The sequence below is a fragment of the Plectropomus leopardus genome, chromosome 2 (assembly GCF_026936395.1).
Source record: "Plectropomus leopardus strain MGB_pleo_1.0 chromosome 2, ASM2693639v1, whole genome shotgun sequence".
NCBI classification, from domain to species: Eukaryota; Metazoa; Chordata; class Actinopteri; order Perciformes; family Serranidae; genus Plectropomus; species Plectropomus leopardus.
Window position 1 is genome coordinate 16,752,912 of NC_142177.1, and position 26,651 is coordinate 16,779,562.

Below are 26,651 nucleotides of genomic sequence, written 5' to 3' on the forward strand. Positions count from 1 at the left end.
TAGTTATCTAACGTTACCGTAGATTGTATCAGTGTTGGAAGAGCGAGGAAATTGCAATTAACTGGTATCATCACTCAAAAACTACATAAGAAACATTCTGCCTGCTACGAAAGCCCTCGACCTGCAGACCAGGAGGGGAATAGCTGTGATGGACGGGTTTTGGTATACTGCCATTCACTGGGAGGAAACCAGCTGTCAAAGATGTTACTAGGATGTGCAGTGAGACAGGGACACACTTGTCTTACACCTACCACAGCCTGAGAGCCATGACCATAGAGAAACAGTCAGTGAGTGGACAAATGCTGGAGCGACATACAGTCTCATCAAACAAACTCATCTGAATCACACAGCTGTCAGCTCCGGTGCCCCCCCTCCAAAAAAAAAAAAAACTCATTAAATAAACAAACAAATCATAATCTGTTGTTGCTTATTACTCTTGAATGGCGCTTTTAGAACTGTTTGGGCCCCGTGCCTATGACCGAATCCCAGCCGTGATGATACACAGTACAACAGCACTCCCTCTTGTGTGATATTGCTTAATTTAAAATCAGCCATGCTGCTTTTCATGGAAGTGCCACATTTGGTGTTATTTGATTTCAAAGACAAATACATTTTCATGTGGAAATATCTGCAGTGGCAGCACGGTGCTGCAGTGATTTGCACAGCAAGAGGGTCGCCGGTTAGAACCTGACAGCCAGCTGTGACCCTTCTGTGTGGAGTTTGCATGTTCCTCCCACGTTCAATGATCCAATGCTGAAAACAGCGGCAGAGCAAAAGCCATCAGCCGCTAACAACAGCAAGTATCTTCACCAACCTACGAAGCATATTGCTCTAATGCAAGCAGGTGAGCAGCCCCAAACACAGTCCAGGGAGCCAAAAGGTCTACTCACTACAGTAACCAACTGTCAGCTGCATGTGGTCCTCAGCAGGCAGCTTTGACACCGCTGCATCGACGTCCCTGAGGCCTGACGTGGTCCTACTGTTAGAAGTCTCAAAACAAGGGTTCATGTTTGAGCTGACAGTACAACAGCTGATCACAGAGCTGGAAACAAAAAGCAGACTCAAGAGACAGAGACGCTCTAGTAAAAACAGTCCTTACATTGTTCAGAGGCAGGCTTAGTGTGAAGGCAGTCAGGACAAGCAAACAAATCGAAAAGGCTATTGCAAGCGAGCAAGCAAGCCATAACAACACTGAATGCCAAGACAACATACACAATCTGGCAGAGAGGGATCACGAGTAACTCTATATGTGCTTTGTGCTAATGGGATAATAAGGTGTGGTGGTGCAGATGACAGGTGATGGCTAGAGATGCAACCTACAATTTACCACAGTCACACACACAGAAACCATCTACCCCAACCTCCTCCGAGAGACTTTATAGAGTGGTATAATGACACTCGACTTCTGGCTTTGCTTCTAATATACACATAAACACCAGTGAATTAAAACGGCCCAATTATACAAGAGTGAAGTGTGTCAGTGACTGACTGACTTGAGTCTGCTTCTTGATGAAAATGAGAAAGTAATTAGGGGCGCAGCAGCAAAAATCATTTACGTTTATGGCTATGATATAATTTGCTTTTGTGCTTTCCTTTTAAAGTTCATACTGACATGAGTTTATTCTCCCTGGATTTGCTGACAGCAGAGAAAAGCTGGAGGTAAAGCCTGAGAGGTTTATGTGTGGAGAACTGTATATCCGCTAACCTTACCTTCTACACTTAAAAATTCCACTGTTACAAATCGACAATATCCTCAAAGCCAGGTTCTCCTCAGTAATGAACACCTATGAGCAAAAGCAGGAAAAAAAGGGCGCTCGGATAAATGTGAAATAAATTATTTCTACAGATCAGGCTCCTTCGTTTCATTAATCATCTTCTTCCCTTCACCATCCACCACTGAGCAAGAGTTGCCGCTCCATACTTCTTCCAAATGAATTTTCTCTCCCTGCCTTAATCTTTCCTTCTCTCTTGCTATTTTCTTTCTCTCCCTCTGTCTCTGCCTTCGTGTGTCACTCTGCCTTTCTCTCTGATAGAATGTTTCATGGTGCAAGTGTCTATGGAGAGAAGGTTTACAACATAACAACTCCCCTCATCAGATGAAGAAATGCTTGGTTTGCTCCAGTGAGAAATGTTGAGACGTATGTAGGAATAATAGTGGACAACAGCTCATTTTTTAAAGGCGTGCAGAGAGCAGCGGTGGGGGTTTAAAATGGTATTTCGGTACAGCTAGCGGTTGCATATTGAAGCTTGTTGGCTGCACTGGTAGGAAGAATTTTATTAGCCGGAGGGAGAAACAGAAAGAAAGAGAATGACAGAATGAGAAAGAAAGACAGGGAGGGAGAGAACGATGTTGGCAAACCCTGCTGTTTAACAGGGCTGCCCAGATCCAAACACAGAGTTGGCCAGTGATTGGTCGGTTGTGGTTAGGTCTTGGCACAGGCTGCAGCGACAGCTGTTTGGAAATGATGGAAGCCCCCGAGAAGGGAGACAGGGAAGAGCGGGACCACGACAACAATCCAGAATTACTGTGAAATTCTGTTGTCCCAGTCCGTTCTCCCAACACAGCTCAGCCTGATGCAGAATGGAAAATAGGAGACCGCAACAAATCAACAAAAGGAAAAAAATTAAGATACAAATGGGAGACTTGTGTTGGTACTGCGCATTGCTGAAAGGAACATGTAGTAATTGGATGCCTTCAATCTTAAGTTCTCCTCTGAGGCTTGTTTGTGGGCCCTGTTTCATTTCACGCCTTCATCTCAGTCCAATGGGACAGATCACAGAGACATTAAGCGCTGAAGACAAAATGAAATTCAAGCGTGCATGCTATTAACGCCCCTTACAAAAGGAAACATCAACAACTATTCACACATACAAATAAGCCTATTTATTGGTAATCAAGCCATTTGGTGCAAATATAGCTTGACAGTGTAGAAGCACTAATCAATGTGATAATTACTCTGCAGTTCCTGCTTAATGTGAATCTGGTCACTTAACATGTGGGGTGCTTTAACCCAACAGAGATCCAGATGGCAGCTTCACTATTCATAACTGCATTTACGTTAGATTATCGCAGACCTACGTGAATACAAAGGGTGCAGTCCAATGGCAAAAAAAAAAACATCAACACAAACAACATATATAACGACCACACCACTCTTACTTTTTTTTTCCTGCAGCCCTAAGAGGAGGTCTCTGTTAACAGCTACTATTTTATCCACTCAGGTATCACACTTGGTAAAGCAACAGAGGGAATAATACATCTCTTCCTCCATTTTGTTACATTGTGTTTTTCTCCATCAGCTCCTTTGTCCCCTGCAAATTGTAAGTATGTAGGGCTGTGTACATCTGGCTGTCAAATCACACTATGGCGTGTAAAGAACAAGCAGAGGTGATAGCAGCAGCGGCAGAAATGGTCCAGGGTGCTCTGTGGTGTGGCACAGTGACCAGCAAAGGGTTTTTAACCATCTTAAAAAATTCAACCAATTGTACAAGACAACAAGATAACAATAATGTGGATAATTTTGTACAGTATAGCTCTCTGAGACATACACTGACTCACAAAAATCACTGCATGCAACAGAATCATGGGGCAGCTACAGCTCTGAGACAAAGTTTTCCTGATATTCATCATCAAGTTCATCTGTCTGTACTCCCCCACAGTACCAACACTATCCTCACTGTCTGCCAGCTTATTTAGCCCCTCAGCTGTGTATTGTTGTGAGCAGCATAGGGTTCATTTTCTGTGAAATGTCAGACTGTGAGTGAGTCAGCCATGGCAGGTGCGTGGGATTGGCATATACTGTAAATCTCTGGTTAACAGTATAATGAGTTAAAGGGGAGCTCCTCCACATGGAAGGAGATGTGTTGGAGGAAAACACAGTCCACACAAAAACAACTGGTTGCATTGCTCGGGCACACACGTGCGCACACCCACAGAAGCACATCCAAAAGATGGTGGACAGTGGATGCCAGCAGGTTCAGTTTGTTAGCACGTGACAAACGGATGCTCACAGGCTCTTTCAGGCTGCAGATGCAAGTTTTTTTTTTGATGGTGGAAAACAACCGAAAAGGAACAAATCCACACTCATCACCAAGAAAACAGGTAAAGAGAGCACTGCCAGTTCGTTATGGATAATATGGTGATTGTGGCGTCCTGATGAGACACTCTGCCTTCTATTAAAAGTGCTGTGCTTGGAGCATATTTCACTCTCAGCCCTCAGATGCTGGCAGGCTATGACTAAAAGAGGAACATTCAGTCATCCTCGCTCCACACCCTCTCTCAACTCACACATGTGCAGACGGATACACTCAGACACATTCAGAGTGAGCTGAAGGCTACACTTGCATGATGTTGTGGAGAGGGGAGGTTGGGATGTAAAGAGGGGTGGGTTAATAAAGCATCCTTCATTTGCTGATGAAGTCTTGATGCAGAAGTGGGCAGTCTTGCTTTAAGACATGTGATCTGACTCTCTCTCAGCTCTCTCTCTCTCTCCCTCTCTCTCTCTTTCCAGCTGGGCTACATTGTAATACACACACACGCGCACGCTCAACTCACACACTCGCTCTGCCTCTCTGACACAGACTCTCTACTTAGTGCGTTGGAGAGAGGACTGAGGCTCACACTATCAGCACAGCTTCTCAATGGGGGGACGCAGCCAAGAGCAGACAGAGCAGTCATTCCACTGGAGCCTTCCGCTGCGCGCGTGAGAAGGAGACGACAAGTGAAGGGGGGTAAATTAGCTCCCTGCCATCACAACATAGGAGTTGTACTGACGGAGAAGAGGCACACACTGAAGGGAGGAGAGGACAAGAGATCTGTACGTATGTGGCTGATAAAGGAGTGACATGATCAGCTTCGCATCACCTCAAATCCTGGCCAGCTTGTGACACAGACCCCTGGGTGTTTCCTTTTGGTCACAAGGATTTCAAAAGGAACTGAGCGGCGGGGGTCCGGAAGAGGTGAATACTAAAGGGTGAAAAAAAAGCAGAATTTTTGCCCTTTTTGCGCGGTGCTCGGCTAATCTGGTACTGGAATTTCAGGCGGGAATCCCTGACTTTAAAGTATGGATGGATTTAAGACAGAGGAGTGAGTCTGACTGAGCTCCTTTTCTCCTGAACACGCTGCTCAGGTAAGGGTGTGGGACTTTCGAGGAATACCTCTGGTGTTTGGGGACGGGATGGGTGGGGGTGGGGGTGGGGGGGGTGATTTACTTGCACAACTGGATCTTAGGTACAGAAAGATAAGTAGAGGTGATATGACTTGACTGCGAGTCTGTATGCATGTAATAAAATATGAAACAGCTTCCACTTAAAGCACCATGTAAATGATAGTAAAATATTATATTTAACTAGTATGTTACAGTACGTTTTCTTAAGTATGGAAAACAGATGAGGCAAATATATTTCTAATACTTCAAACAACACCACAACATGCTAAAAGACATGTCATAAGTAAATTGTATTTATTAAAACGCAACAAAGTTCAGATGCAGAGAAAAGATGGCAGCCTGAGTAATCATCCTCCGCGATTTCGTCCTGCTGTATGACAATTACACACATGCAGTGAAGTTGTCTTAAACCGAGGAAGTACAGGCAGCGAAAGGCGAAACGAGTCTCATTTTGATAAATCAATGTTGCACGCAGGTGCATGATGCGCCTGCAGGTGTGACTGCTGTTTCCACTGCTCGGCCGCGTCTGCTATCTCAAGCTGGACTCGCCAATTACGCATAGAGGAGCTGTCCTCCCTCGCTTTTAAGTGACAGTCCAAAAAGTGAGTCTAAACTGCTTTTAATGTCTTCTCTCCCCGCTTGTTAAAAAATAAGATGGATATTTATATAAAAGCTCTCGTGCGCTGTGAATGCGAGGCTGCAACAGCGACAAGAATACTTCTGTTTTCTTAAAAGCTGCTTTCTTCGCATCTGAAGTTCTTTTATAATGATGCCCATGCGTGTTGGTTTTTATTCAAAGTCTGCCGTGCGTCTCCACCGCGGGTAAAACCGCCGCTGGTAAAAAAAAAAAAAAAAAAAACACATTTGATTTTCGGCAACAATGCCTTCCGATAACCGGGAGGAGCTCAGAGTCTATGCAATATGCAGTTAACCATGCAAGCGCAACGATATTCTTGTGAATATGAAGAAAGTCCTTCCACACACAAACCACACAAAAATACTGTGTGGTTAGAAAAAACAGAAGAGGAAAACATACCCATGGGAGCGGTTCACATTTCCACAAACCCGCGGATTATGGTGGATTTAGTGCAGGGGTGGGGATTTACAATGTGCTGTTCATAATTGTATGCTTAATTTTTGCTGAATATTAAGCAGTCTCAATGTCACTGAGGGCACAGAGCACATGGGGAACATTTAGTAGCCTAATGACTTTAATCTCAGATGCACATCCAAACACAACATGGTCTAAAGCAAGCAGTGGCTCTGCTGCTCTCTGAAAAGAACTTATTGGATCAGGCCTGATTTCCTGACACTTTCTTTATACACTTGAAACGCATCTCTGTATGCAGGCTCCTTATTTAAATCTATATACATTTCTATGGTTTTGAAGTTTATATTGAAGAGACTCCCTGGGGCTCGTAGTCTGCTGTAAATTCTCTTGTGTATTGAGATATAGTAGAATCAAACATTAAAGTGTTTTAGATCACACTGTCACATTAGAGCATCAGAGTCACTCAGAAAGTTACTACCTCAGTGAAAAATGACACACGTAAAACACATGCAGTCAGTGCCGAGTGGTTTGGCTGATAATCTGATGAGTAGTTGAAGGTTATTAATTTATCTAATTAGTCTCAGGGAAACGTAGTCAGCAGGGAGCCTGAAGACACCAAACCACAGTTTGATTTTGAGGAGTTTGGTTGATGCTTTTAAATTTCCCACTGCGGGTTCCTGAATGGAGAGAAGCACCAAAAACACCTGGAAAGGAGGAGAGCCTCATTATTCACTGAGGGCTAAGGCGTGTCTCCATATGCTGGCCCTCACCAGCCATTAGGCAGTCACTGAACAAATCTGCAAGAGAGCTGTTCATGCTCAGAAATGCAATGTTTTGGACATTTTTAGAATATTCAAGGCTTTAGTGTTGCTCCCGCTGTTGTTAATAGAGCCTTAATTGTCATCATAAAATCATAACAGTCTGGCAAAGTTTTTGTCCTTTTTCTGTATTTCATGATTTATTTTTGTGGAGCACGAGTCCTGGGTTTGGAGACAGACATTGACAAGATTATCTTTGTGTGTGAGTCTTTTGTCTGACGTATTTCCTCATTGAAGCCTCCATCTCCTGTTTTTATTTCCATCTCGAGTGTTATTATAAGGAAATACCCATGCACATGCCTTTAAATAGTTCATTCTAGCAAACATATTGGTCTGAATATTTCCAGGTGATATCAGAAGATGTAGCAATGTGCTATTTGGTTTCTGCAAATTAAAGCAAAAACTATGTGTGTGCTGTAAATACGTACATGCTGTAATACAACTCCCTGTTGTTTGTCCCCCTGCTGTGTGTCGTCCTGCAGACTCGGCCTTACCATGTCCTGGTTGTTGGCCATGTGGATTAGCCTCGGCTTCCTGCTGTTGTGCCAGGCAACACTGTACCAGACCATCCAGCAGCACCATGTGGCCCGGCCCGGTCGCACTGACATTCTCACCCTGGGTACGTGTGCCTCTTTGTCAGATTTGAGCTTCACAGCAACAGTGTTACGGTGCGAGACGGTTGCCCTCGATGGGGCAGCAGTTCCCAGCCATGGCTATTTAAAAGCAACAGCAAGAGACTGCTGCAGTATGTCAGAATGATTTGCCACGGCACTGTACTGTAACATGATGATTCACCACGCTCGCAGTCAGGCAAAGGAGAAGACTACTAATTGTGCCTTTAATTGCATGTTACGTACTTAAATTAAGTCATACTCGTTCTCTCTTTTGGTATATATTTTGTGCTATTAATAGGAAAGATATTGAGACTCGTGTCCTGTCCTGTGTCTGAGCTGCACACTTTTGTTTAAAGCTGAACATGGAAAGATGCAGAGCATCTTCAAACATTGTGAGTGAGCTGGTAAGGAGTTGATCTTCGTTTGCAGCAAAGAATTTTTGACTACTGCACCCCGAATCTAGCTGGCAGACTGCTACGAGTAGGACAAGCTGTAGGCAAAAATCCCTATTACTGTGCTGGTAGCCAAAAGAGCTTTGATCACTGTGGCTTAGATGGAAATGACAATTATGTTTCCCTCTTTTGCACTAGGAAGGTTTGGCAATTAAGCCTGACGCCTTCTGCACCGTAGGGGCAAAAGGGGAGGGTAGACGCCGAGGCGGATCTAATTCTCTGATTATGAAAAAGCTTACCAGCATTGCTTATGGTGTATGTGGGAGTGTTACGGGGAAGGCAAAGGTTTTCTTGAGCAAAGCAGCAGCTTTCTTTAAGCTTCTAACAATGAGTGTGACTCCCATGCTGAACCCTCGTACAGAGTGGGTCTCTCTCCAGAAGCCAAGCGGCTGTTAAACATTGATGCTATCTTCTGCTTGGTTCCCTTTGTGTGTGTCACATTGCCAAGCAAAAGAGGCAGTAATTGAAGCCCAGCAAGAGGGAGGGAGGAAAAAAAGAAGTCCAGCATTGAATCCTCCATGCTTGTGTTAAACACTGGTGACTTTAAGCAGCATGTTGGAGAACTAGCTTACTTTTGCTTTGGAAAAGCTGACACAGGAAAATCCCAGCTATGATAGATAGAAAGTTCTCAAAGTAACCCGGTCCCGTTAATTGGAACAAGAGGGTGAGGGATGAGCGACAGAGAGCTCCGAATGAATTTTTAAAGCCTGGCTTCCAGTTTTTCTGTTTTTTTTTTCTACTTCTTTTCTCTTTTTGACTGGTTGGCAAGTCGAGCTTGGTGCCAAAGATGTACAAGGAAGTGCAAGGCTCAGTAAGTGTCTCTTGAATAATGCAAAGGTCCCAAAGGGAAAGAAAGGAAAAAAAAACAAGAGCCCCCCCCCGAATCACCACCCCCAGCATAGATCTAGAGGACTCATCCAGGCAAAAGATAGTTATGGCTGAGCGTTCTCTGGAAGGTTTCCTGTCAGACGGATCAACTCACACACTTACTGCATGCAGTGCCAAGACATGTACAGACATGCACATGCTCGCACATTTACACACCATTTTCTGACTGAGGCCATTATGGTGTGGCATTTTCATGGGCCCTCTGGGGATACTGAAGCTGTGTTCAGGACACATGAAGTGTGAGAGGATGCAAGCTTACACTGTACAGATGGATGATAAACACACGCGCTGTTGATTTGATCTTTTTAAGTCCCGGATTTCATTTTTGGTATTAGGCTGAGCCACTCAATTTCAACTAACGTCACCAAGAGGTAATCAAAAGAGCATAAACCAGTATTCCCACTGAGACTGATGGTCTGTTACAGTGTTACTGTATTTCAACTCTCCAGAAAACTTTTAAAACCAAACAAACTGTGACCAAGGCAAGCCATAATTGGTGCTGACACTCATAATCTGAGGATATGTTATGATATTTTACTATCCTAATCAGCAGGCTTCCCAGGGATAATGGTCTATCGCAACTAGACGCTGAAAGAGAACACATCTCTGTCTGTTTTTTCTTTTTTTTCTGCTTCTCTCTGCTGCTCAGCAACTGTACAATTTACAGTATATCGTGTTTTTTTGAGAGGATTAAGCTGACATCAATCTTACTCAGCCGTGGAGTGGCGTTAACCGATCTAACCAGAACTGCTCTCTTAGAATTGAAATGCTATGATGAATATTTGAATTAGAATTGATTTTATAATTTGAGAAGCTCTCTGGTTTCATTGAGGCCAAAACCCTCAGTTATAAATAGATATGGTTATGTAGGACGTAGCAGGGGAAAAAAAAGATGTCTTGCCTTGAAAAATCCATTGGCTTTCATGCTTTGCTGTTTTTCCATAATCAAATAATGTTTCTGTGTTTCTAAAGCACAAGGAAAAGATGTGCCTTATACTGTCTGCCTACAGTAAATGAAGTTGTAAAATGGTTTTGTTAATGAAGTGTGAGGAGTACATGATTCAGAATGTCTGTGCTGATAAACAGATTAATAGAAATGCCGTTTTATTTTAGACTCGCACATGTCTTCCGTTTGCTGAGATTATTGATTCATTATCTTTTTATTGCTAAGACAGCTAAAGCACTTTCCTGTTGCAATGTGGCACACTTTGCTACTGTATTGCCTGGTGCATAGTCAAAAAGGGGTTGGTATTTTGTAAGGAAACATGTCCTAAATTACATTTTTGTGATCTTGGCATGCGGCCCAGCTGACTGTCTGAGAGATGAGTGGTGCAAAAACTCACACACCATCCCACATAGACAAGGATACACAGACAAGGGGCTGCGAGGGGAAGTGAAGGTCATGTTGAGCTAGGTACAGATGTAATCCTCCGGCCTGTTGAAGCATCTAACAATGTTTGAGAAATCAGCTTATCTGCCTCCTGCAACAGTGAGCTGACGGTGCATACCGAAAAAAAAGAAAAAAAAAATGTGACTGCTGAGATAAAGTTTCAAGATCGCATTTATTTATTTTTTTCAAATGTTTCCGTGACAAATCGGCATAGTCACCGCTGAGGCGGAGATTGAGTAACGAGTTGCCTGACTGCTTCGTCACCTGCTCAGGAAGCGGCGCCGCTCTCTTTCCCATGAGCCTCTGCTCTCACACAGCCCTCCCCTGCGTCCTAGCTAGAGCGGCTGAAGATTGATGGCGGCCTGATTCTGGGCAGCCAATTCTGGTCTCTCAAGAAATAATCCACTACATTGACAGATGAGCTGAATGTGACATGACACACACAAGCCCGGTTCTGCACTCTCCCCACCTGCCAACACAGCGAGCAGGAGTGCGCACTGCCAAGACTGCTGCCGCACAAACCAGGCCACTCTTGACAGCACATAGTACTGGACTCCATCACAAGTCAGGAAAAGTGTAACCAATTTACATAGTCAAAGCATCGCTGAAGTTACTGTGGATTGCTGTTAAAGTGAAAGTGCTCCCTAACATGGATATTGTCATTAAGCAGGCACTGTATTTATTTACCCCTGTTCAGCTGAAGTATGCACGCAGTAGCCATGTTCATAATCTATCAATACCCAGAGGGGCAGTCTGAATATAACAACACTTTAGCTGCTGCTTTGTTTTATTATGACTCTGACAGGGCAGTTTAAGAGAGTCTCAGATCTAATAGAATAACATGATTCCTGTTCCAGGTGCAGATGTAAAGCTAACTCGCCTGTTACACTTTGATAGCAGTCTGTTGCTGACGTTTTGTTTGACCTTTTTTGTGTGAGCTATGCTGACAAGACAATACAGTGTATATGTGCACTGTTCTTCACATTTCATGAAATCCTGTATTGTTTAAAGGCTCAGTGTTGAGAATTTATTGGGATATATTGGCAGAAATGGAATATATGGTATGGATAACTGAACAGGTCTGCCAGGCACATGCCCAGGGGCCCAGAGTGCCCCCCTGGCCTTCACATGCGAAATGTCACTCGTAGAAACACGCACTGACAAGGAAGAAACTTAAAATGACTACAAAGATGCAAAGTAACATCAAACACACACACACAAAATTGCTACACTGAAACTGTCAAAACAACCACAAAGAGAGAAAGAATTACCAAAAAAGACACAAAATTATCTCAAAGCGACACAAAACAACCAAAAGGAGGCAAATGACCACAAACTAAATTTCCACAAAGACACAAAAGCACAAAATGACGCATACTGACTACAGAGAGACACACAACAATGACAATCTGCCCATGGGAGTGGGTCCATGGAGTTTCCCATTGCGCCCCCATGTTTCTACAGCAGTCCAGAACAAAATCAAACACTGGCTCCAGACAGAGTAGATAGAGCCATTCATTTTTTGCGTCTTGTTGTTTTTTTGTTTTTTTTAATTTTGGCATTTTCACATCAGCCACCCTAATTAGCAGCTTCTCCGTGATAAGCCAAACAACATCAGACAAACACTGCTTTGTAACATGAAACTGCTTCATGCAGTGTGTTTTACCAAATTTGTTTATCTGGTCTGTGCTTTGGAGAGGATTATTTGGCTCCAGGTAAAAACCACCTGAAAAAGGAACACTGGAGGAATCCCAACCAAGATTGCTGGTTGCAATCTGCAATCCTCAGTGCCAGATGTCACTAAATCCTACTGCTCCTTTAAATGATCTGCTGTTATCTGAAGGAACATCACAATCAAATGCTGAAAAAAAAAAACGATTCAGCTGTGAGTGGCAGCCATCAACATCCTTATGTTTGGATGTACATGAAACATGTCACACAGTACGCAAAATGGGTGACAGTTCAGCCCAGAACGCTGATAACTAATGCACTGTTATGTTTTCATCCACTGATTTGAAATGCCTTGTAAAGTCTAATCACAGTTGATTGGAAGGCACTTTAATGAGCATATTGTTCAATGTGCCATAATGCTCCCTCAGTGTAGAAAACTCTTTGAGGTGGAAGAAAACATGTAATTACTTTGATTAGCCAAGATGCATCACATGGTCAAACAGGAGTAACAGCGTGATCATCAGTGAGGATGTGTTGGGCAAATTAAGAAATGCATCTTTGGCTATCAGAACACAACCTGTCAAAATACTGTAGTGCTAGAGTTCAGTTTTATGTATCTATTGAAGCTCAAGTTTTTTTTTTAAACTTTAGATCTAAGGGTTGGAGTTTTCTAGAGATGTGAAAGTCTGACAAGATACAGGGGGCTGAAATAAACCTTGAACTTGATTTAGGATTGCTGTCTTTTTCTAAATGAAGACAGGGTAGAAGTCTGGAAGCCATACATAGACACAGTATGAATTGATTTTTCTCCCCTTTTCTATCCATTGGCAAACGGATGGCTGCTTCAGAAGATTGATGATTTTCCTGGCAGTGTTTGGGAATGTGGAGAAATTAGCTTCACTGGCTCACAAACTGAATGCGCGCACCGATTTCAGCTGGGAACTCATTTCCATAGTTCTCAGACTCCTCATTACAGATAGATCAGTGTTAGCGGCAGAAACGCAAAAGTGAACATGCACTTTTTTTAAATGCAGCCATCTTCAAAGTGGTAATCTTGCTGCCTCACTCCGTCTGTGGTGTGAGCGCTTTGATGAACGGCAGATCCATCCATACTACCCGCAGGAACAGCTTTCCATATAGGCTCGCTGTGTTTTTGTTTTGCAATTAAATCAGCTTTATTTACACCCTCATTAAACTGTGGGGACTAATTAGGGTGAGAATTGATGGTGAAAGAGAATTCAATTAAATCACCGTCACTTGAATTGATGATGCCTTAATCATATTTTTCCATCATATCAACATTACTGCCCAAGGTTGTGGAATAGACTTTCATGTAGTTGCTGTTATCTAAGTTGTTTCGCTACATATAGCCAACTAAATATTCCCGTTTGTGTATCGCGTAAAACTACCTCTTTACTATAGTGATGGAAATCACAAATGGTATATGGTTAAAGGTTTAGTTGTAAACATTCTCTTTTGATAACATGGCATCTGCAAATCCTGCCATTTGCCAACAAAGGAAGCAAAATCCTATAATCTACCTCCACATGGGATTATAATTGCTTTGAAAACTGTGGGCTTAGGTGGAGAGCTCATCTGCGCTATGTGATCTCACTTTCTATCACACAGCATGCCCTTCGAGGTAATGAAAGAAACCTTTCTAAAAACTAGGCAATAACTGCCTTATCATTCAGGTGCCGAGCAGCTCTCTCTGCGTGCCCGGCCTCCTCCCCCCCGCCCTCCATCGTCTTGCTCCCCCCTCACCTCTCCCTCCTCCCTCCATCTCCTCGTCTCTATCAGCCCCTCAGACGATTTGTCATGGATCAGATGAGACAATTTGTCATGGATTAGTGCACTTAAATGTCTGTGTGATAGTGGAAGCAGTCACTGGAAAAGCTTAGGAATCCTATTACACTGCGTTTTATGGCCGGCGAGAGGGGAGGTAGGAGTGGAGGTTGAATTGGCACTTTCTATGGCCTGTGTGCCATTTCTTGACTTTTTCCTCAGCACGATATCAGATATTCACTTAGAGGTGAACTCCACTGATGTGTCTAAACTGGGAAAGTAGACCAGAAGTTATATGTTCTTTCTCGGTTCACCACTTGTTCAATATGTTGCCATTTCATTGACTGTTGGCTAAGCTCCGCTACGCCCGCCAAGCCTCCTGTTCTCGCATGGCACATTTTACAGTGATAACAGTGGTAGACTGGATGTACCCCTGAAAATTCATTGTCATTTTGGAAACAATAGGTTCTTGATTTCACACCTAAGTGAATAAAAGCAGGCTCCGTATAGCTGATTATGATGGATTTTGTGCGCTGAAATGCCAACTGACAGGGCTAGCTAGCATAAGCTAATGCTAAAAAAACTACAGTTGATTGAAATCAAAGTCTTCCGATGACTTTTTAAAGTTTACACATGATTTGTCTTAAAATAATGGCTGTCAGCATTACTCGCACACACATCACATCACATTAATTGCAATGCGATTATTTTCCGTACCTTATGTGTTATTTACTTTTTTTTATCGTGTTAATTGCATTCCTGTCCTTAAGAAGCTGTATTGGGCTGAGATTAAAAGCTAGAGTGATGATACTGGTGTCATATGGAAATATAAGACCTTAGGAATACAGTTGTGCAATGTAATGCTTTTCAAAAAGGGGGCTTAATAATGCTCCAGAGTTTATTTATTTATTTTGGAGATGGAAAATCTGCATAGTCATTACACAAAGGTCTCTTGACCTTTCATCTCAAGATATCTGAATGCATACCTTGTCAATATTAACATCATAACTGTTTTGAAATGCAAAATAATGAAAATGGAAACATGTGATTAGAAAATGTGATGAATAAAAATTGTTTGACAGCCCTACTTAAAATGAATACCCCGTATAAGGGATCATAAATATGCTGTTCTTACACCAAACTTTTACATGCTTGCATTTTAGTTGCTGCACAGTAGATGCTCCTGTCCTGAAGAGGAATTTTCAGACATTACCTGCAACCCCAGACACACCCTTTGCACATGTGGAAAAATGAGTTTACTACTGTAGGCATGCTAGAGACTTATGGCAGCTGAGCAGTTAAGTTATAGCTGAGAGGCTAACTTCCGGCTCAGCCCAGGGCTAAACTGAATGAGGTTAAAACAACCCGTTCTCATCCCAACTCCACACTTGCAGTGGACTTCCACGTCTACATATTATGTTTTAAGTATCCTTCTGTACCTGCTGCTAATGTTCTAGGATGCCGCTACAGTGATGTCAACACATGCATGTGGTAGAATGAAGCGGCAGATGGTTATGTGCAGGCAACAACAGCACAACCAACCCCTGGATATCAACAAACGCACATGCTGGCATGGATGGTTAGGATTAGTCAACAAAGTCACGGATGTTTAGGATTAGGGGAAGAAGGCACAGGGTAAAGTGTCGAAAACAAATGTATCTACTGATTTACAGACGTCTCTTTCACAAAGTAAGTCAATTGGAAAAAGTCTTTTTGGGCCCTATGGTATTACATGACATACCTGACATTGTAATTTCATGTTTTGCCACTATGTTAAATTGGCTTCAAAGCCTGGGACACTTACAAGGAGCTTGAGAGAAACACAAAGGTCTAGTTTAATCAATTCTTTCGAAGTTTGCTCTTGTGTTTTTGGTTTTAGAAAGGATAAACTCATAGATACAGATTGTAGTTCTTGTAGGCTCATACACACTGCTGTGACAGACCTGCTCTGGCTAGTTATGGTTGTTAACCGTGATTAGGAGCCGGGTTTAACCACGAATTAGGGTGTCATTTGCCTTTTCAAGATTGTTACTGTACAAAGTTTCCTCCCTACCATACCTACTCATTTCAACATGTCAGTGATACATTTGTAGCCAAATGTGAGCAGTCTTTATTTCAAGTGCCATTTGCAACATTGAATAATTCAATGAGAAATGATCTATGTTCCTCTCACTGTTTCATATTCTGTCTTGGCAAACAGATTCTGATTCACCTGTGGCAATATTGCAGTGTCATTAGTATTTATTTACACAGCAGTCTTTCTCATCTCAAGCCTTTAATGGAGTTCACTCCAGTGCATTTTCACCCTCCTTGAGTGAGATTAGATTGTAGTAGATTAGATCCTGTTCTTCTCTGATGTCAGATAATTGTATCAGACAGGGTGCACAGGTGCTACTTAACACAGGTGGCTCACTCCCCAATTATTTCCATTAATGTGAGAATATGAAAATAGACAAACCAGTCACACATTGTTCAAACATCTGTTAAGCAATACCATGAGATACCAACTGTGCGTCAGTTAGTCTGTTTTCAGCTGTCTGTTTTAAAAAGTCCTCTACGTGTACTTTTCTTCTGTCAGCCTTTAGTTATTACCCCTGCAGCACATCTACTTTATTTAAACAGAGCAGCAGAAAGCTGTTGTATCGTACATCATTACCATCTTTATTCATACAATATCTTATGCAGCTTCTCTCTCACCTCTAGCCCCCACAAGCCTGTTAGTAGTGTCTTGCTGAAGTGAAATAGCTTGCTTATGTTAATGGAGCAAAGAGACACACTGCCAGGTAATTGTGATGCAGCAGAGCTACTTCGTGGCATCATTTAGAACCACTGTGGGGGACAAATGTTACTCATTGAGTGTTTTGTTTGCAGAGGAGTCACTTTGCCCCAGCAACTCATTTACCCAGTGGCAGTCAAATTAGGTTGTCTTAACCATACTACTAATTTACTTTCTGAATCGTTTCACTTCGCTGCATTACTTTGTTTTTCCTTTTTGCAATCAATTTTGTAGAACATGTTATGAATGTGAACATATTTTTAAAAGCTATATGTGTAAATTTTAAAATCGATTTTTAGCCATAGCCCACAGAATCTAAAGAAAACTTGTAGTTGATCCCATTGTCTTTCCTTCATCATTTTTTTCCCCAGAATTTCAAGTGGATTTTATTGCCATGTTTTTCTCCTCTCTGGCTTCACTTATGACTTGCTGAAATAGACATAGATAGAATCAGTGATTCTGAATTTCAGTTTCTGCCTCTGGATAGATCAATTTCTTGTTCACTGACATTTTAGCCTCTGAAATATTTAGATATCTGTATTTCTAGTTAAAAGAGGTTAAAATAAATACTTTAATATTAATAATGCATCACAGGACTACTTTTGTAATGGATAACCCACAGACAGTCATAACCCCGCTGCAGTTATGCCCAGTACTATAAAGCTTTATATTACTTCCAGCTAGTTGTTTTGGTTTTCTGGCCCACAACTTTTGGTTAGGTTTAATGTCAGGACTCTCATAGTGTTGTTTTTAGCAGCTCTGTTTAGCAAAAAAAATGCTCTGATTAATCCACTGTATGCTGCCCACCTTGCACTACACTGCAGACTGACAAAGTTACTCACAAGGTGGTGAACTTAGTGGGGAATTTTGCAGCTATCGTAGCCAGATATTTCGTTCTGCAGCTGGTGGAGACCAAAAACAGAGCTTAAAGGAGAGGGAATTTTGGACTTATGTTCACCAGTCAGACACAGGCATTACTCCAAATGAATGCTAATGTTTCCATTAAGAGCTTATATAAGGCTTTTCCCCCCATAAACTCACTTAAGGCAGATTTCAAGTTTATGTATTTTCACCCCCTATCATGCTTTTTTCCTATCCTATCGTTATCCCCTAAATTTACGCACACCTCACTTCCATACATTCACAACATGTGTGAAAACCACTTTATCTTTGTACCCTCTGTTTTTCAGGATTATTTTCACACTCATAATAACGTGAAATTTGAACTGCATATATTCAACTCGTTGCCAAGGTGACTTGCTTTCTCGGTTTGGCCCAGTGAATCATTCATTCGAGCCCTGACGGGACAAAAATGGATTATGGGGTTTGGAATTATGGAAACAGAAATCCTCTTGCTTGAATATGTCCCCACTTGTCAAACGAATGATTGAAAGTCTGTCTAAATTTTCCACCCGGGGTGCTCTGTCAGCATTAGCTGAGGTCTATTTGTCTTGTCTGATGTGTCTGGATGAATCTATGCGGCTGCTGTGCCGAGGCAGCACCGTATTGTCTTATCACAGCTTTATCTGACAGGAGACGCTCTAATAATGGAACTTAGGTTGAGATGTCACAGTTAATGTTCATTGCTGCTATACGGGATACGAAACATGAGATGGACACTCCCAAATACCTGAATAAATGAACAGGATATCTTATTTTAATGTGTATTACCAACCATGGTGTGGTTTTCACACTATTGTGTATATTGTATTGAATGTGCCAGTCAGCTTTACTGTACACAGCGAGAATGGTGACAGACTGTTGAAAAGGTAGGAGGACAATTAGTAGCCACTGTCACTGCAATGTATCTTCATTTGCCACAGTATCTCCAGCACATGTCAGGTTCACTGAACATGGCTCAATGCCCTCATACCTTCCCGCTCGGCGCCAGGAGAGTGAGAGAATGAAGGATGAGGTAGCACTTGCATGTGTCTGTCTGTAGCCTAATGACCCAGAGGAGCTTTCTCTCTCACATACTGTCTGTCTCTTCACTTTCATGCTCTTTGTCTTTGTCATTCTCTGGACACCTCGCCTGCCTATTAGCTCTGCGGCTCATCTGCCTCGGGTCTTATCCCAATCTTATTCTTTCACTCGCAAACTCCTCTATGCGTCAGTTTCCTCTGTGGACTTGCCAAAAAAGGCACGTTTAACTTCAATGATCTTGGGAGAACTGAGCAAAGTCGGCAGTATGTATTTGCAAGGAAATATTATTTAGAACCTCAGGCAGCCAGGCAGGCTATGTAGGATTTTCTCTTCCTCATCTCACGTCCCAGAGGTTTAAGTGGTATGAGCTACTGAGATTTTCCAACAAAAAGACCTTTTGACCTGCTTTCTGTAAGTTTTGTGAGTTGAGTTTAAATGAGGATTAATGCGTACTGTGAGGAACTTGTTCAACCTTTTCCCCGAAGGCATCAGCAGAAGTATGAGGATGGCATACATGTACAAAATAAAAGTGTGATTGGAACTGAGCTGATAGAGCTGAATACCTTTCCACATGCCGACTTTGATCATAAAATATTTTCCTCTTCCTCAAGGATTTCAGCCCTCTCCGAGGCATAAACTGCAAGGCACACATGCATGCCAAATAAAGAGTGCTGGAACTGTACTGATGTTTAACTGGATCCCTCACCTCATCTTTTAGAATAATATTTTTTTTCTCTGTCCTTGTGGAATTGAATTTGCATCAAGGCCTGTGAGCTTAAGCTCCTTCATGAAAGACAAACAAAAACATCAGTTTTTATAATCTTGCCACTGAGCTTTTACTTTTTGTAGGACATTCTGGCTAAATAAGGGTGAAATTAGTTTCATCCCTTGCATCCACAAAGGGGAAGCAGAGAGAGCTGAAATAACATGTCTGTGCCCAACATCTGGCTCAAACTGTGGAGGGTATGTACACTATCCATACCATAACAATAGCCTCTTTACACTGCCTGTTCAGGGTGGGAATATTGCGCCGTTATGGCGTCTTGCTATTCTGTACAACAGGTACAGACATGGAATGGGGGGACAGCATGGTCTCCCCTTTAGGCCTGCATTGGAGCTAATAAGGGCGTGTGATGTTTTGACAATTTTTTATGCGTGCGACCGACAATGGGAGTTCAAAAAGCAGCTGTCAGCAGTTAGCAGCTAACTCAAAGAAGAACAGTGGCCGTTAACATCCGCAAATTTGGAAAAACAATAAGATTTACAATCTCCTCACCCTCCAAGCAGAGGACAAGATCAGCTGCCATATGAGAAAGTGGTAAATGACTATTATTGCCATGTTATGCCGTTGTTATTGTTCAGAAAGTGCTGCTGAAGTGTATGTTATATGTCACACTAGAGGCTGACACTGTTATCTCAAACATCACACCTCTTTTGCTTTTGTGTTGACAGCATGCTAGCCTTTCTATAAAGCAACTCCATGTGTTATGTTGTTTTTTGTTGTTTTTTTTGTCTTGTCTGTCCCTCGTTGTGCTGTGTTCTCTACTGTAATTTATTGGAACTTGATTAATTTAAGCATTTACTGATTTATTTTAAGTGTGTGTAGGATAGGATAGGATTCACTTTATTAATCCCCAAGGGGGAAACTGGTCTGCCACCACAGACACAAAACAAAAACACCACATACGGCACGTAAACAAAAACAGACAGAATCCACACATTAGATCACCATGCGGAGGCATCGAACAGAAGCACATAGCTCCACTGCAACAACAAAAACAACAACAGCAGGAACAGCAACAAGAGAGCCACTAAAGTCCAAAAAAGTGGATCGTCAAAGGGGACGTGTCATACAAAGTGCAAAAGTGCTAAATACCATCATGTATATAGTAAGTAGACAATAACAACAAAAGTCACACCTGCATACACTGAATAAATAAATATAATAAATAAATGGATGATTAAGAAAGGACATTATATCAATATTGTTTGTTAAAAAGCCTAACAGCCGCAGGCACAAATGTGTGTGTGAAGCGCTTTGTAACTGTGTGTTTTATATAGTGATATAAATAAAGCTTTACATAATCACACACTGGTGATGCCACCATTGTTAGATTCTGCGTAAAAATGCATAGGCGACAAGAAGAAGGGACTTCATAGCGGCTCTATAGCTCGATCTCTTTGCCAGAAGGACCAATGTTTTAACATTGGTCCTAAACGTAAATGTCCAGTACACTGATTTTTAAGTTTTAACTTAAAAATCAGTGTACTGGACATTTACGTTTAGTGTCCAGATCTTGATATTTTACCCAATTTATGATGTAAAATCATTTCCTTAGACAAGCTAAATCCTCCTTTATCTCAGTTTTAGCCATTTTAAATTCTTCCTCCCATTGACGGCCTACGTTCTTGTTAATGTGTGTGACTTGGTTTAGCGTGTAATGAAAAGTCTACTGAGCCGAGCCAATGTGCTCTGCTCTCGTCAGGATCAAGGGCTTTAGTTTCGCTCTCAGCAGATGCAAGAAGCACGGTAGCAGTGTGATGTTTCGCTGAAGAGAGAAGAGGTACCTCTGGCTCACTTACTGTATATTAGCTTTTAGTATTACATTCCACCTCTTCCCCTGTTTTGCTGAGTGCAAACCTTGTGTAGAGCGGCGCTCACATCTCAACACGACTCCCCCTCTTCTCTTAGGTGCAATCAAAGCGCATGCCTTTGATTTAACCATGAATAAAATACAGAAATGTTTTGTGATACATTCAGTGGAGTGAGCAGCACCTCTGTCTAGCTTGAATGTTACAGTTTCTCTCTTTTTTGAACGGGTGCGTGTCAGGCAGAGAGCTGGCAGACAGAGAGGAAGCTGGCTCTGTCTCAGCACTCATATTAGTCACAGTCACCAGTATTATTCATTCACTATCTTAGTCACTTATGTCATACTTCCATATCTTTAACACCTGTGTGATTGCAGGTTGGACATGCTCATATGCTGGTAGCATGGTTTTAATTTTCTATACATGAAAGCGTATCATCACAACATGAAACATAGCTTTTGCAGGAGTTGCTGCTTCTCACAGTTTGTTGGGATATAGAGGAGCTGTGTGCATTCTGTCAGGGCGGTCACACCACACCGGGTCTCTCCACTGCAGCATGTTGCTGTAGTGATGTTATTACAGTTTTGGATGATTCACATGAGAGGGCAGGCAGACAACCCTTTTTTTTCTCGGCTCTTCAGCAAATGAGAAATGTCACCCACAGCTGCAGCTAGGGCAGGCTTGAGGGGGAACATATTCAAAGAGCTATGACTATTTGTTCCACTGTTGTAATGTAGTTGGTGGTATTCACCGGAGGGTAAAGGAGTACATGCCAGAGAGGTTGGATGGTAAAGGAATACCTTAGGAGAGCAGATGGTAGAGAAGACACAAACTTCTGAACAGAGCTCTTTAAGGGGCTGGAAGCAGGGTCCTTCCAATGGTCCTTAAACACATCACCCTTCTGAGTCATGTCATAGATTTTCATTGGCATTTTTATTGCAGGCCCTAGTGGCAGAAATAACTTCCTGTGACTTTAAAACTTGTACAGAAAGTACTGACCACAGGTGAGGTTTTTGTTTTATCTAGACTATTTATTTTACTTACATTGTCAGAAAAAACATTTACAAACTGTTAAAATCTGCTGAACAAAGGGGCTGACATGCTACTGGCTAGAATTAATTTTTTTTTTTTGTCTATATTGTTTTATTTTCCTGGCATGAGTTTGATTCTTATTGTTTGAATCTACCTCAGTTTTGTGAAAGATTCCACTGTTTGGTTCCTTCTCAAGACAACATGAACGTTCTTAAAATTGGTTTCTTAAAATTTCATTTGAGAGCAAAAACCAGCCTTCAAATTCCAACTTCAAAGAAATAATGATCTGACATTTATTCTGATAATAAACTATAGCGACTGACATGAAAATATCCCCCAGCCTTCGGCTGGAGTATCAGTTTGATGTCGCGAATATCTGTGTCTGAGAGGCTGCTTTCTGCTCTGACACTGTGACATTCACCCTACCAGAATGCGTGTGTGTGTGTGTGTGTGTGTGTGTGTGTGTGTGTGTGTGTGTGTGTGTGCGCACGTGTGTGTGTGCGTGCGTGTGTGTGGGTGTTTTGTCTGCGCCTTTTGCCATTTGTGTATCGCAACATTGTCTTTTGGGTTGAGATGTGCAAATGGAAAAATCAGCTCCACTCATGTTCTGAGGTGCAATAGTGTTTTCATTTTCAACCTCAAACCTTCTGTTAGATTTCACCTTAGCCTTTTATAACTCGGTGTTAAGATGTGTCACACAAATTCCAGCCCACAAAGTACTGACAGACAGACCCCCTTACTTTTGTTGACTTTTCTTACACTTGAAAAACACATCTGTTTGTTACATCTGTTTCTGTGTAGTTAATGTTAACTGAACACTTTCTCAGTGCACGTCACATCCCTATCTAATGCTGTACCATTATTTTAATTTCTTATCTTACTTAAGTTAAGGACAAACATTACCATGTCTAATTGTTGTTGTGGCTCCCAAAGATGCCTCAAATAAAGATAAAGGGATGAGGAAATACATTTTATGGCAGCATGTTTGAGGAGAGTTATTGCTTGTGGATACCATGTCCTCCTATGAGAGACTGGAAGCACTGAAAGTGTCCCGCAATCAGCAAAGATGTCGAGTCAGTGTGACTCAAACTGTTGGGGCCAAGATTGGCTGTGATTTTTTAAATTCTCTTCTGTTTCGTCGAGTCATGTTTCATCTTATTGCTTTTTTGTTATTTGACTTACTCATTATTTGGTAACAATTTTCACTTTTGATATAAAAATATAACTTCCAAACAAGTCTTTGGTCATGAAATGCTGCGGTGGTGAGGGCTCAGGTCTCGTTTAAACTACATCTATATTGGTTCTGGCTTTGATTAAAAGCTTTTCTACCTGAAATATTATCTGTACAGTTGGGTCTATAGATGCATAAACTGATAATCACACACACACACAAAACAACCAAATCAAATGAAGGGTTTATATTTCATCAGGATGTGTAATTTCAAGCAGAAATGCATTTGATGGTTTTAGCTTGTGTTAGAAATTTATATTTTTCTTTGACATATGGTCATTTTTATGGACATCACCCTGGGCTCTGGTAAAGAATATTGTTCTCTATATTCTAACATTTTATAGACAACAATGACTTGATAAATCAGGAAAATAATCTGCAGGTTAATTAACAACAAAACAATTATTACACTGTAAAAAAAAGAGATCTATTTGTTTTAACGTAAAAAAAAAATGTTTGTGTCTGGGCTCCCTTAAAATTTTAAATTGACAAAACAAGACAACAACAAGACAAAATGAGATGATTTTGCAATGATTCAACTTGTCTTCTCAATTCAGTCTTAAAAATGTAAGGTAGCCTGAACAGTTACTTTTTTTAAGTTAACACAAATAGTTTCTTCTTACAGTATAGCTGCAGGCCTCATTACTGTTTATACCATTTTAGTTCAACCCATTGCACCCTTTTTACGCACCTTGTATCACTGTTTTAGTCATTGTAGATGTCAAGAACCTCAACCAAAGCACAATATCTAAATGTATGGCCCACCAACCTATTGAGCAAGACAGTTGGGTCAGTTTCTAAATGGTAAGTCTCAGTATCAGAGAGTCAATCGTTTTTGTGATAAATGTTTCACCTACAAAGGTCAGACTGGGATGAAGACACCTGAAATTACTACTGTAGCGCTGAATGAATGAAGGGAGATTGTCTGGAGCCAGAGGAGACAAAAACCCCACAGGTGTGCCTAACAGATGTTATCCAACACCAGCGCTGGAGATGAAGGAACCTCCTGCTCGCTCTCTAACCGGAGGAGTGGTGTGCTAATGTTAGTAGTATTGCTGATATTGGAAGGTGAATACGAGCCCCTCGTAAGGTCTTACAGGCTCTCGTGAACACGCCATCTCATCCTGAGGTGAATTGGATGAGGAGCAAAGTACAGATCTCGTAAGTCCCCTCCAGGAGTCATGGCTTTCTGTGCAAGGGCACTCGTAATAGGTGCATTACACACGAGACAGCCGCCATAAAACAGCCACATATTCCTTTTCATGAGAACTGTGTAGTTTTGAATGGGGAATGCAGCTCTCACACTTTATACATGCATACAGATCAACACAGGAGGCATAAATCATAGACTTCACATGAGTAAAACAGTGTAAAACCTTTATAAAAAACACAAGGTAATTACCTGCTAACCTCGACAGTCTTTTATTGTCACCCAGGCAGAATGCTTCTGCAAGACAATTACAATCATGTTTTGTGTGGATGTGATTCTGCTCAAGTCTAGCTTCCATTTGGAGGAGGCAGCAATGTGTTTGAACAGTGAGAGGGGTTGGCCGATCAATCTCATGTCCCCTGTCCAACGGTCTAGACGACCATCGATCATCATTTATATGTTATATCTCATTCCCAGCAAGATGCTAGCTGCCATCTCGTAACATTTCCTCCGGACATTTGCATGTCTGGCTGGATTCACCTGTTTGTGTGTGCTTGTGTGTTTGTGAGAAAGACTGGGGAAAGAGAATGAGCTTATGTGTATGCAAAAGAACGAGAAGGGATGTGTCTGTCTGAGCCAGCAAACCAGCTTGATGCGGTGCTTTTGCTGAAGTCTGGCCAGACAGATGGCATCCATTTGATCAGGGAGATGCTGTAATGCTGGGCCAGGAGTGGCGAAGAGAGGCTGTTATTGGGTCTTCATGAGCAGGCCATATTTCCAGTCTGCCAGCCAGTGGCACCTTTAACCTTTGTTAAAGCTTACCTTCTTTTCCCCTACTGCTCCACTGATTTGTTGGCTGATGTGCCAGATAGTTATGAGGACTTTGTTTCAAAGCTCACAGAGTGTATATTCATCAGTGTTTACTTGTGGACATGTCTGCATGTCTGTTCACACTTCAGAGCTCATAGCAGTGTTATCTTTCATCATAATATCCAGCCAAGCAGACCTCTTTGAGACCAAACAAAAGAACTAATGTAAACTTATATGTGTCTATGTAGCTGCAGCCTGATGGAAGTTATGGCTCTTTGCCATTATCCAGAGTAAATTATCCAACAAGACTATGAGACTATGAGCCATGCGGCTACGTGAGGCACTTAGGCACAGCTGTGCTTTAAGCAAAATTTTGAGTCAAAAATCAGAATGCTGGCATGCTCACATTGAATTAAATAACATGATGATGTCTGTATTAAGCATTTACCATGATCACCATCTTAGTTTAGCGTGTGATAGATTGTATATTAATATGGACAACATGACAGTTCCCCACTGAACCCAAAACCTCTTCATCGACCCCTGATGGCTGGCAGCAGTTTAATACACAAACCCTGCCCCCTCCATATATGGGTCATAGGCCAAACTAAAGACTCAAAGTACACATAAAAAATAAATAAATAAATAAATATATTCCTAAAAATGGTTTCTGTCGTTTTAGGTAGTTTTTATCATGCTACTGTGTTTTCAAGTGTTCCCCATAGGTTTGGTTTTAATTAGTTATGTAATGTTATTAAAAAGGGGGGGGGGGGGTTGATTTCGTGATTGACAGCTGTGTGTGCCAACCGGTGTGCTCCTGATCACCTGCACAGCTCGTGCTTGGTTTTGTGGCTATATGGGCGGGAACCTGATAACAGAGAGATCTCTACTGCAAACGGCCTTAGTGGTAATTCCTGCTACAATTAGTGTCACCAAGACCACATTTTGCCATGATGACAGACACAAACACAAACGCACGAGGTGAAAACAATACCAGTTATTGCAAAGTTGTCGAGGCTGGTGGATATGGGAATGCACTATGTGATACAGTAAGTAGCTCACACTGGATTCCCAACCTATTCCCATGATTGATAAAAAAAAATATTTAAGGAGAATAATTTGCACCTCAGTAACAATGAGACATTTTGTATTGTGTTTCATCCAAACAAACTCGTTTTCACTATTTTACAGCACCCCCGCTCATACAGATGGCTTCTTTTAAAGCTGTTAGATGTTAATGGGAATGGCTTTGTGCAATGTTGTCAAAATAGTGTATTTAATCCATCACAGAACATATGCTAAA

At 41.8% G+C, this 26,651-nt stretch overlaps 1 protein-coding gene across 6 annotated transcripts in view; it reads left to right on the forward strand.

Annotated features, from left to right (window-relative positions):
• Nucleotides 1–4,393: 4,393 nt before the first annotated feature.
• tafa1b (TAFA chemokine like family member 1b) overlaps nt 4,394–26,651 on the forward strand; it is a 133,516-nt gene continuing 111,258 nt past the window's right edge. For 2 of the 6 annotated variants that reach the window (XR_015778426.1, XR_015778428.1), the window contains exons 1-2: nt 4,394–5,129; nt 7,520–7,656. Coding sequence is in view for 1 of the 6 variants with exons in the window: in XM_088086581.1 (XP_087942707.1) it covers nt 7,533–7,656 (124 nt within the window). In the remaining 5 variants the exon portion in view is untranslated. Of the gene's footprint in view, nt 5,130–5,638; nt 5,771–7,519; nt 7,657–26,651 lie in introns of those variants that run through there. The other 4 variants (XM_088086581.1, XR_015778431.1, XR_015778430.1 and 1 more) reach the window with 4 other exon arrangements.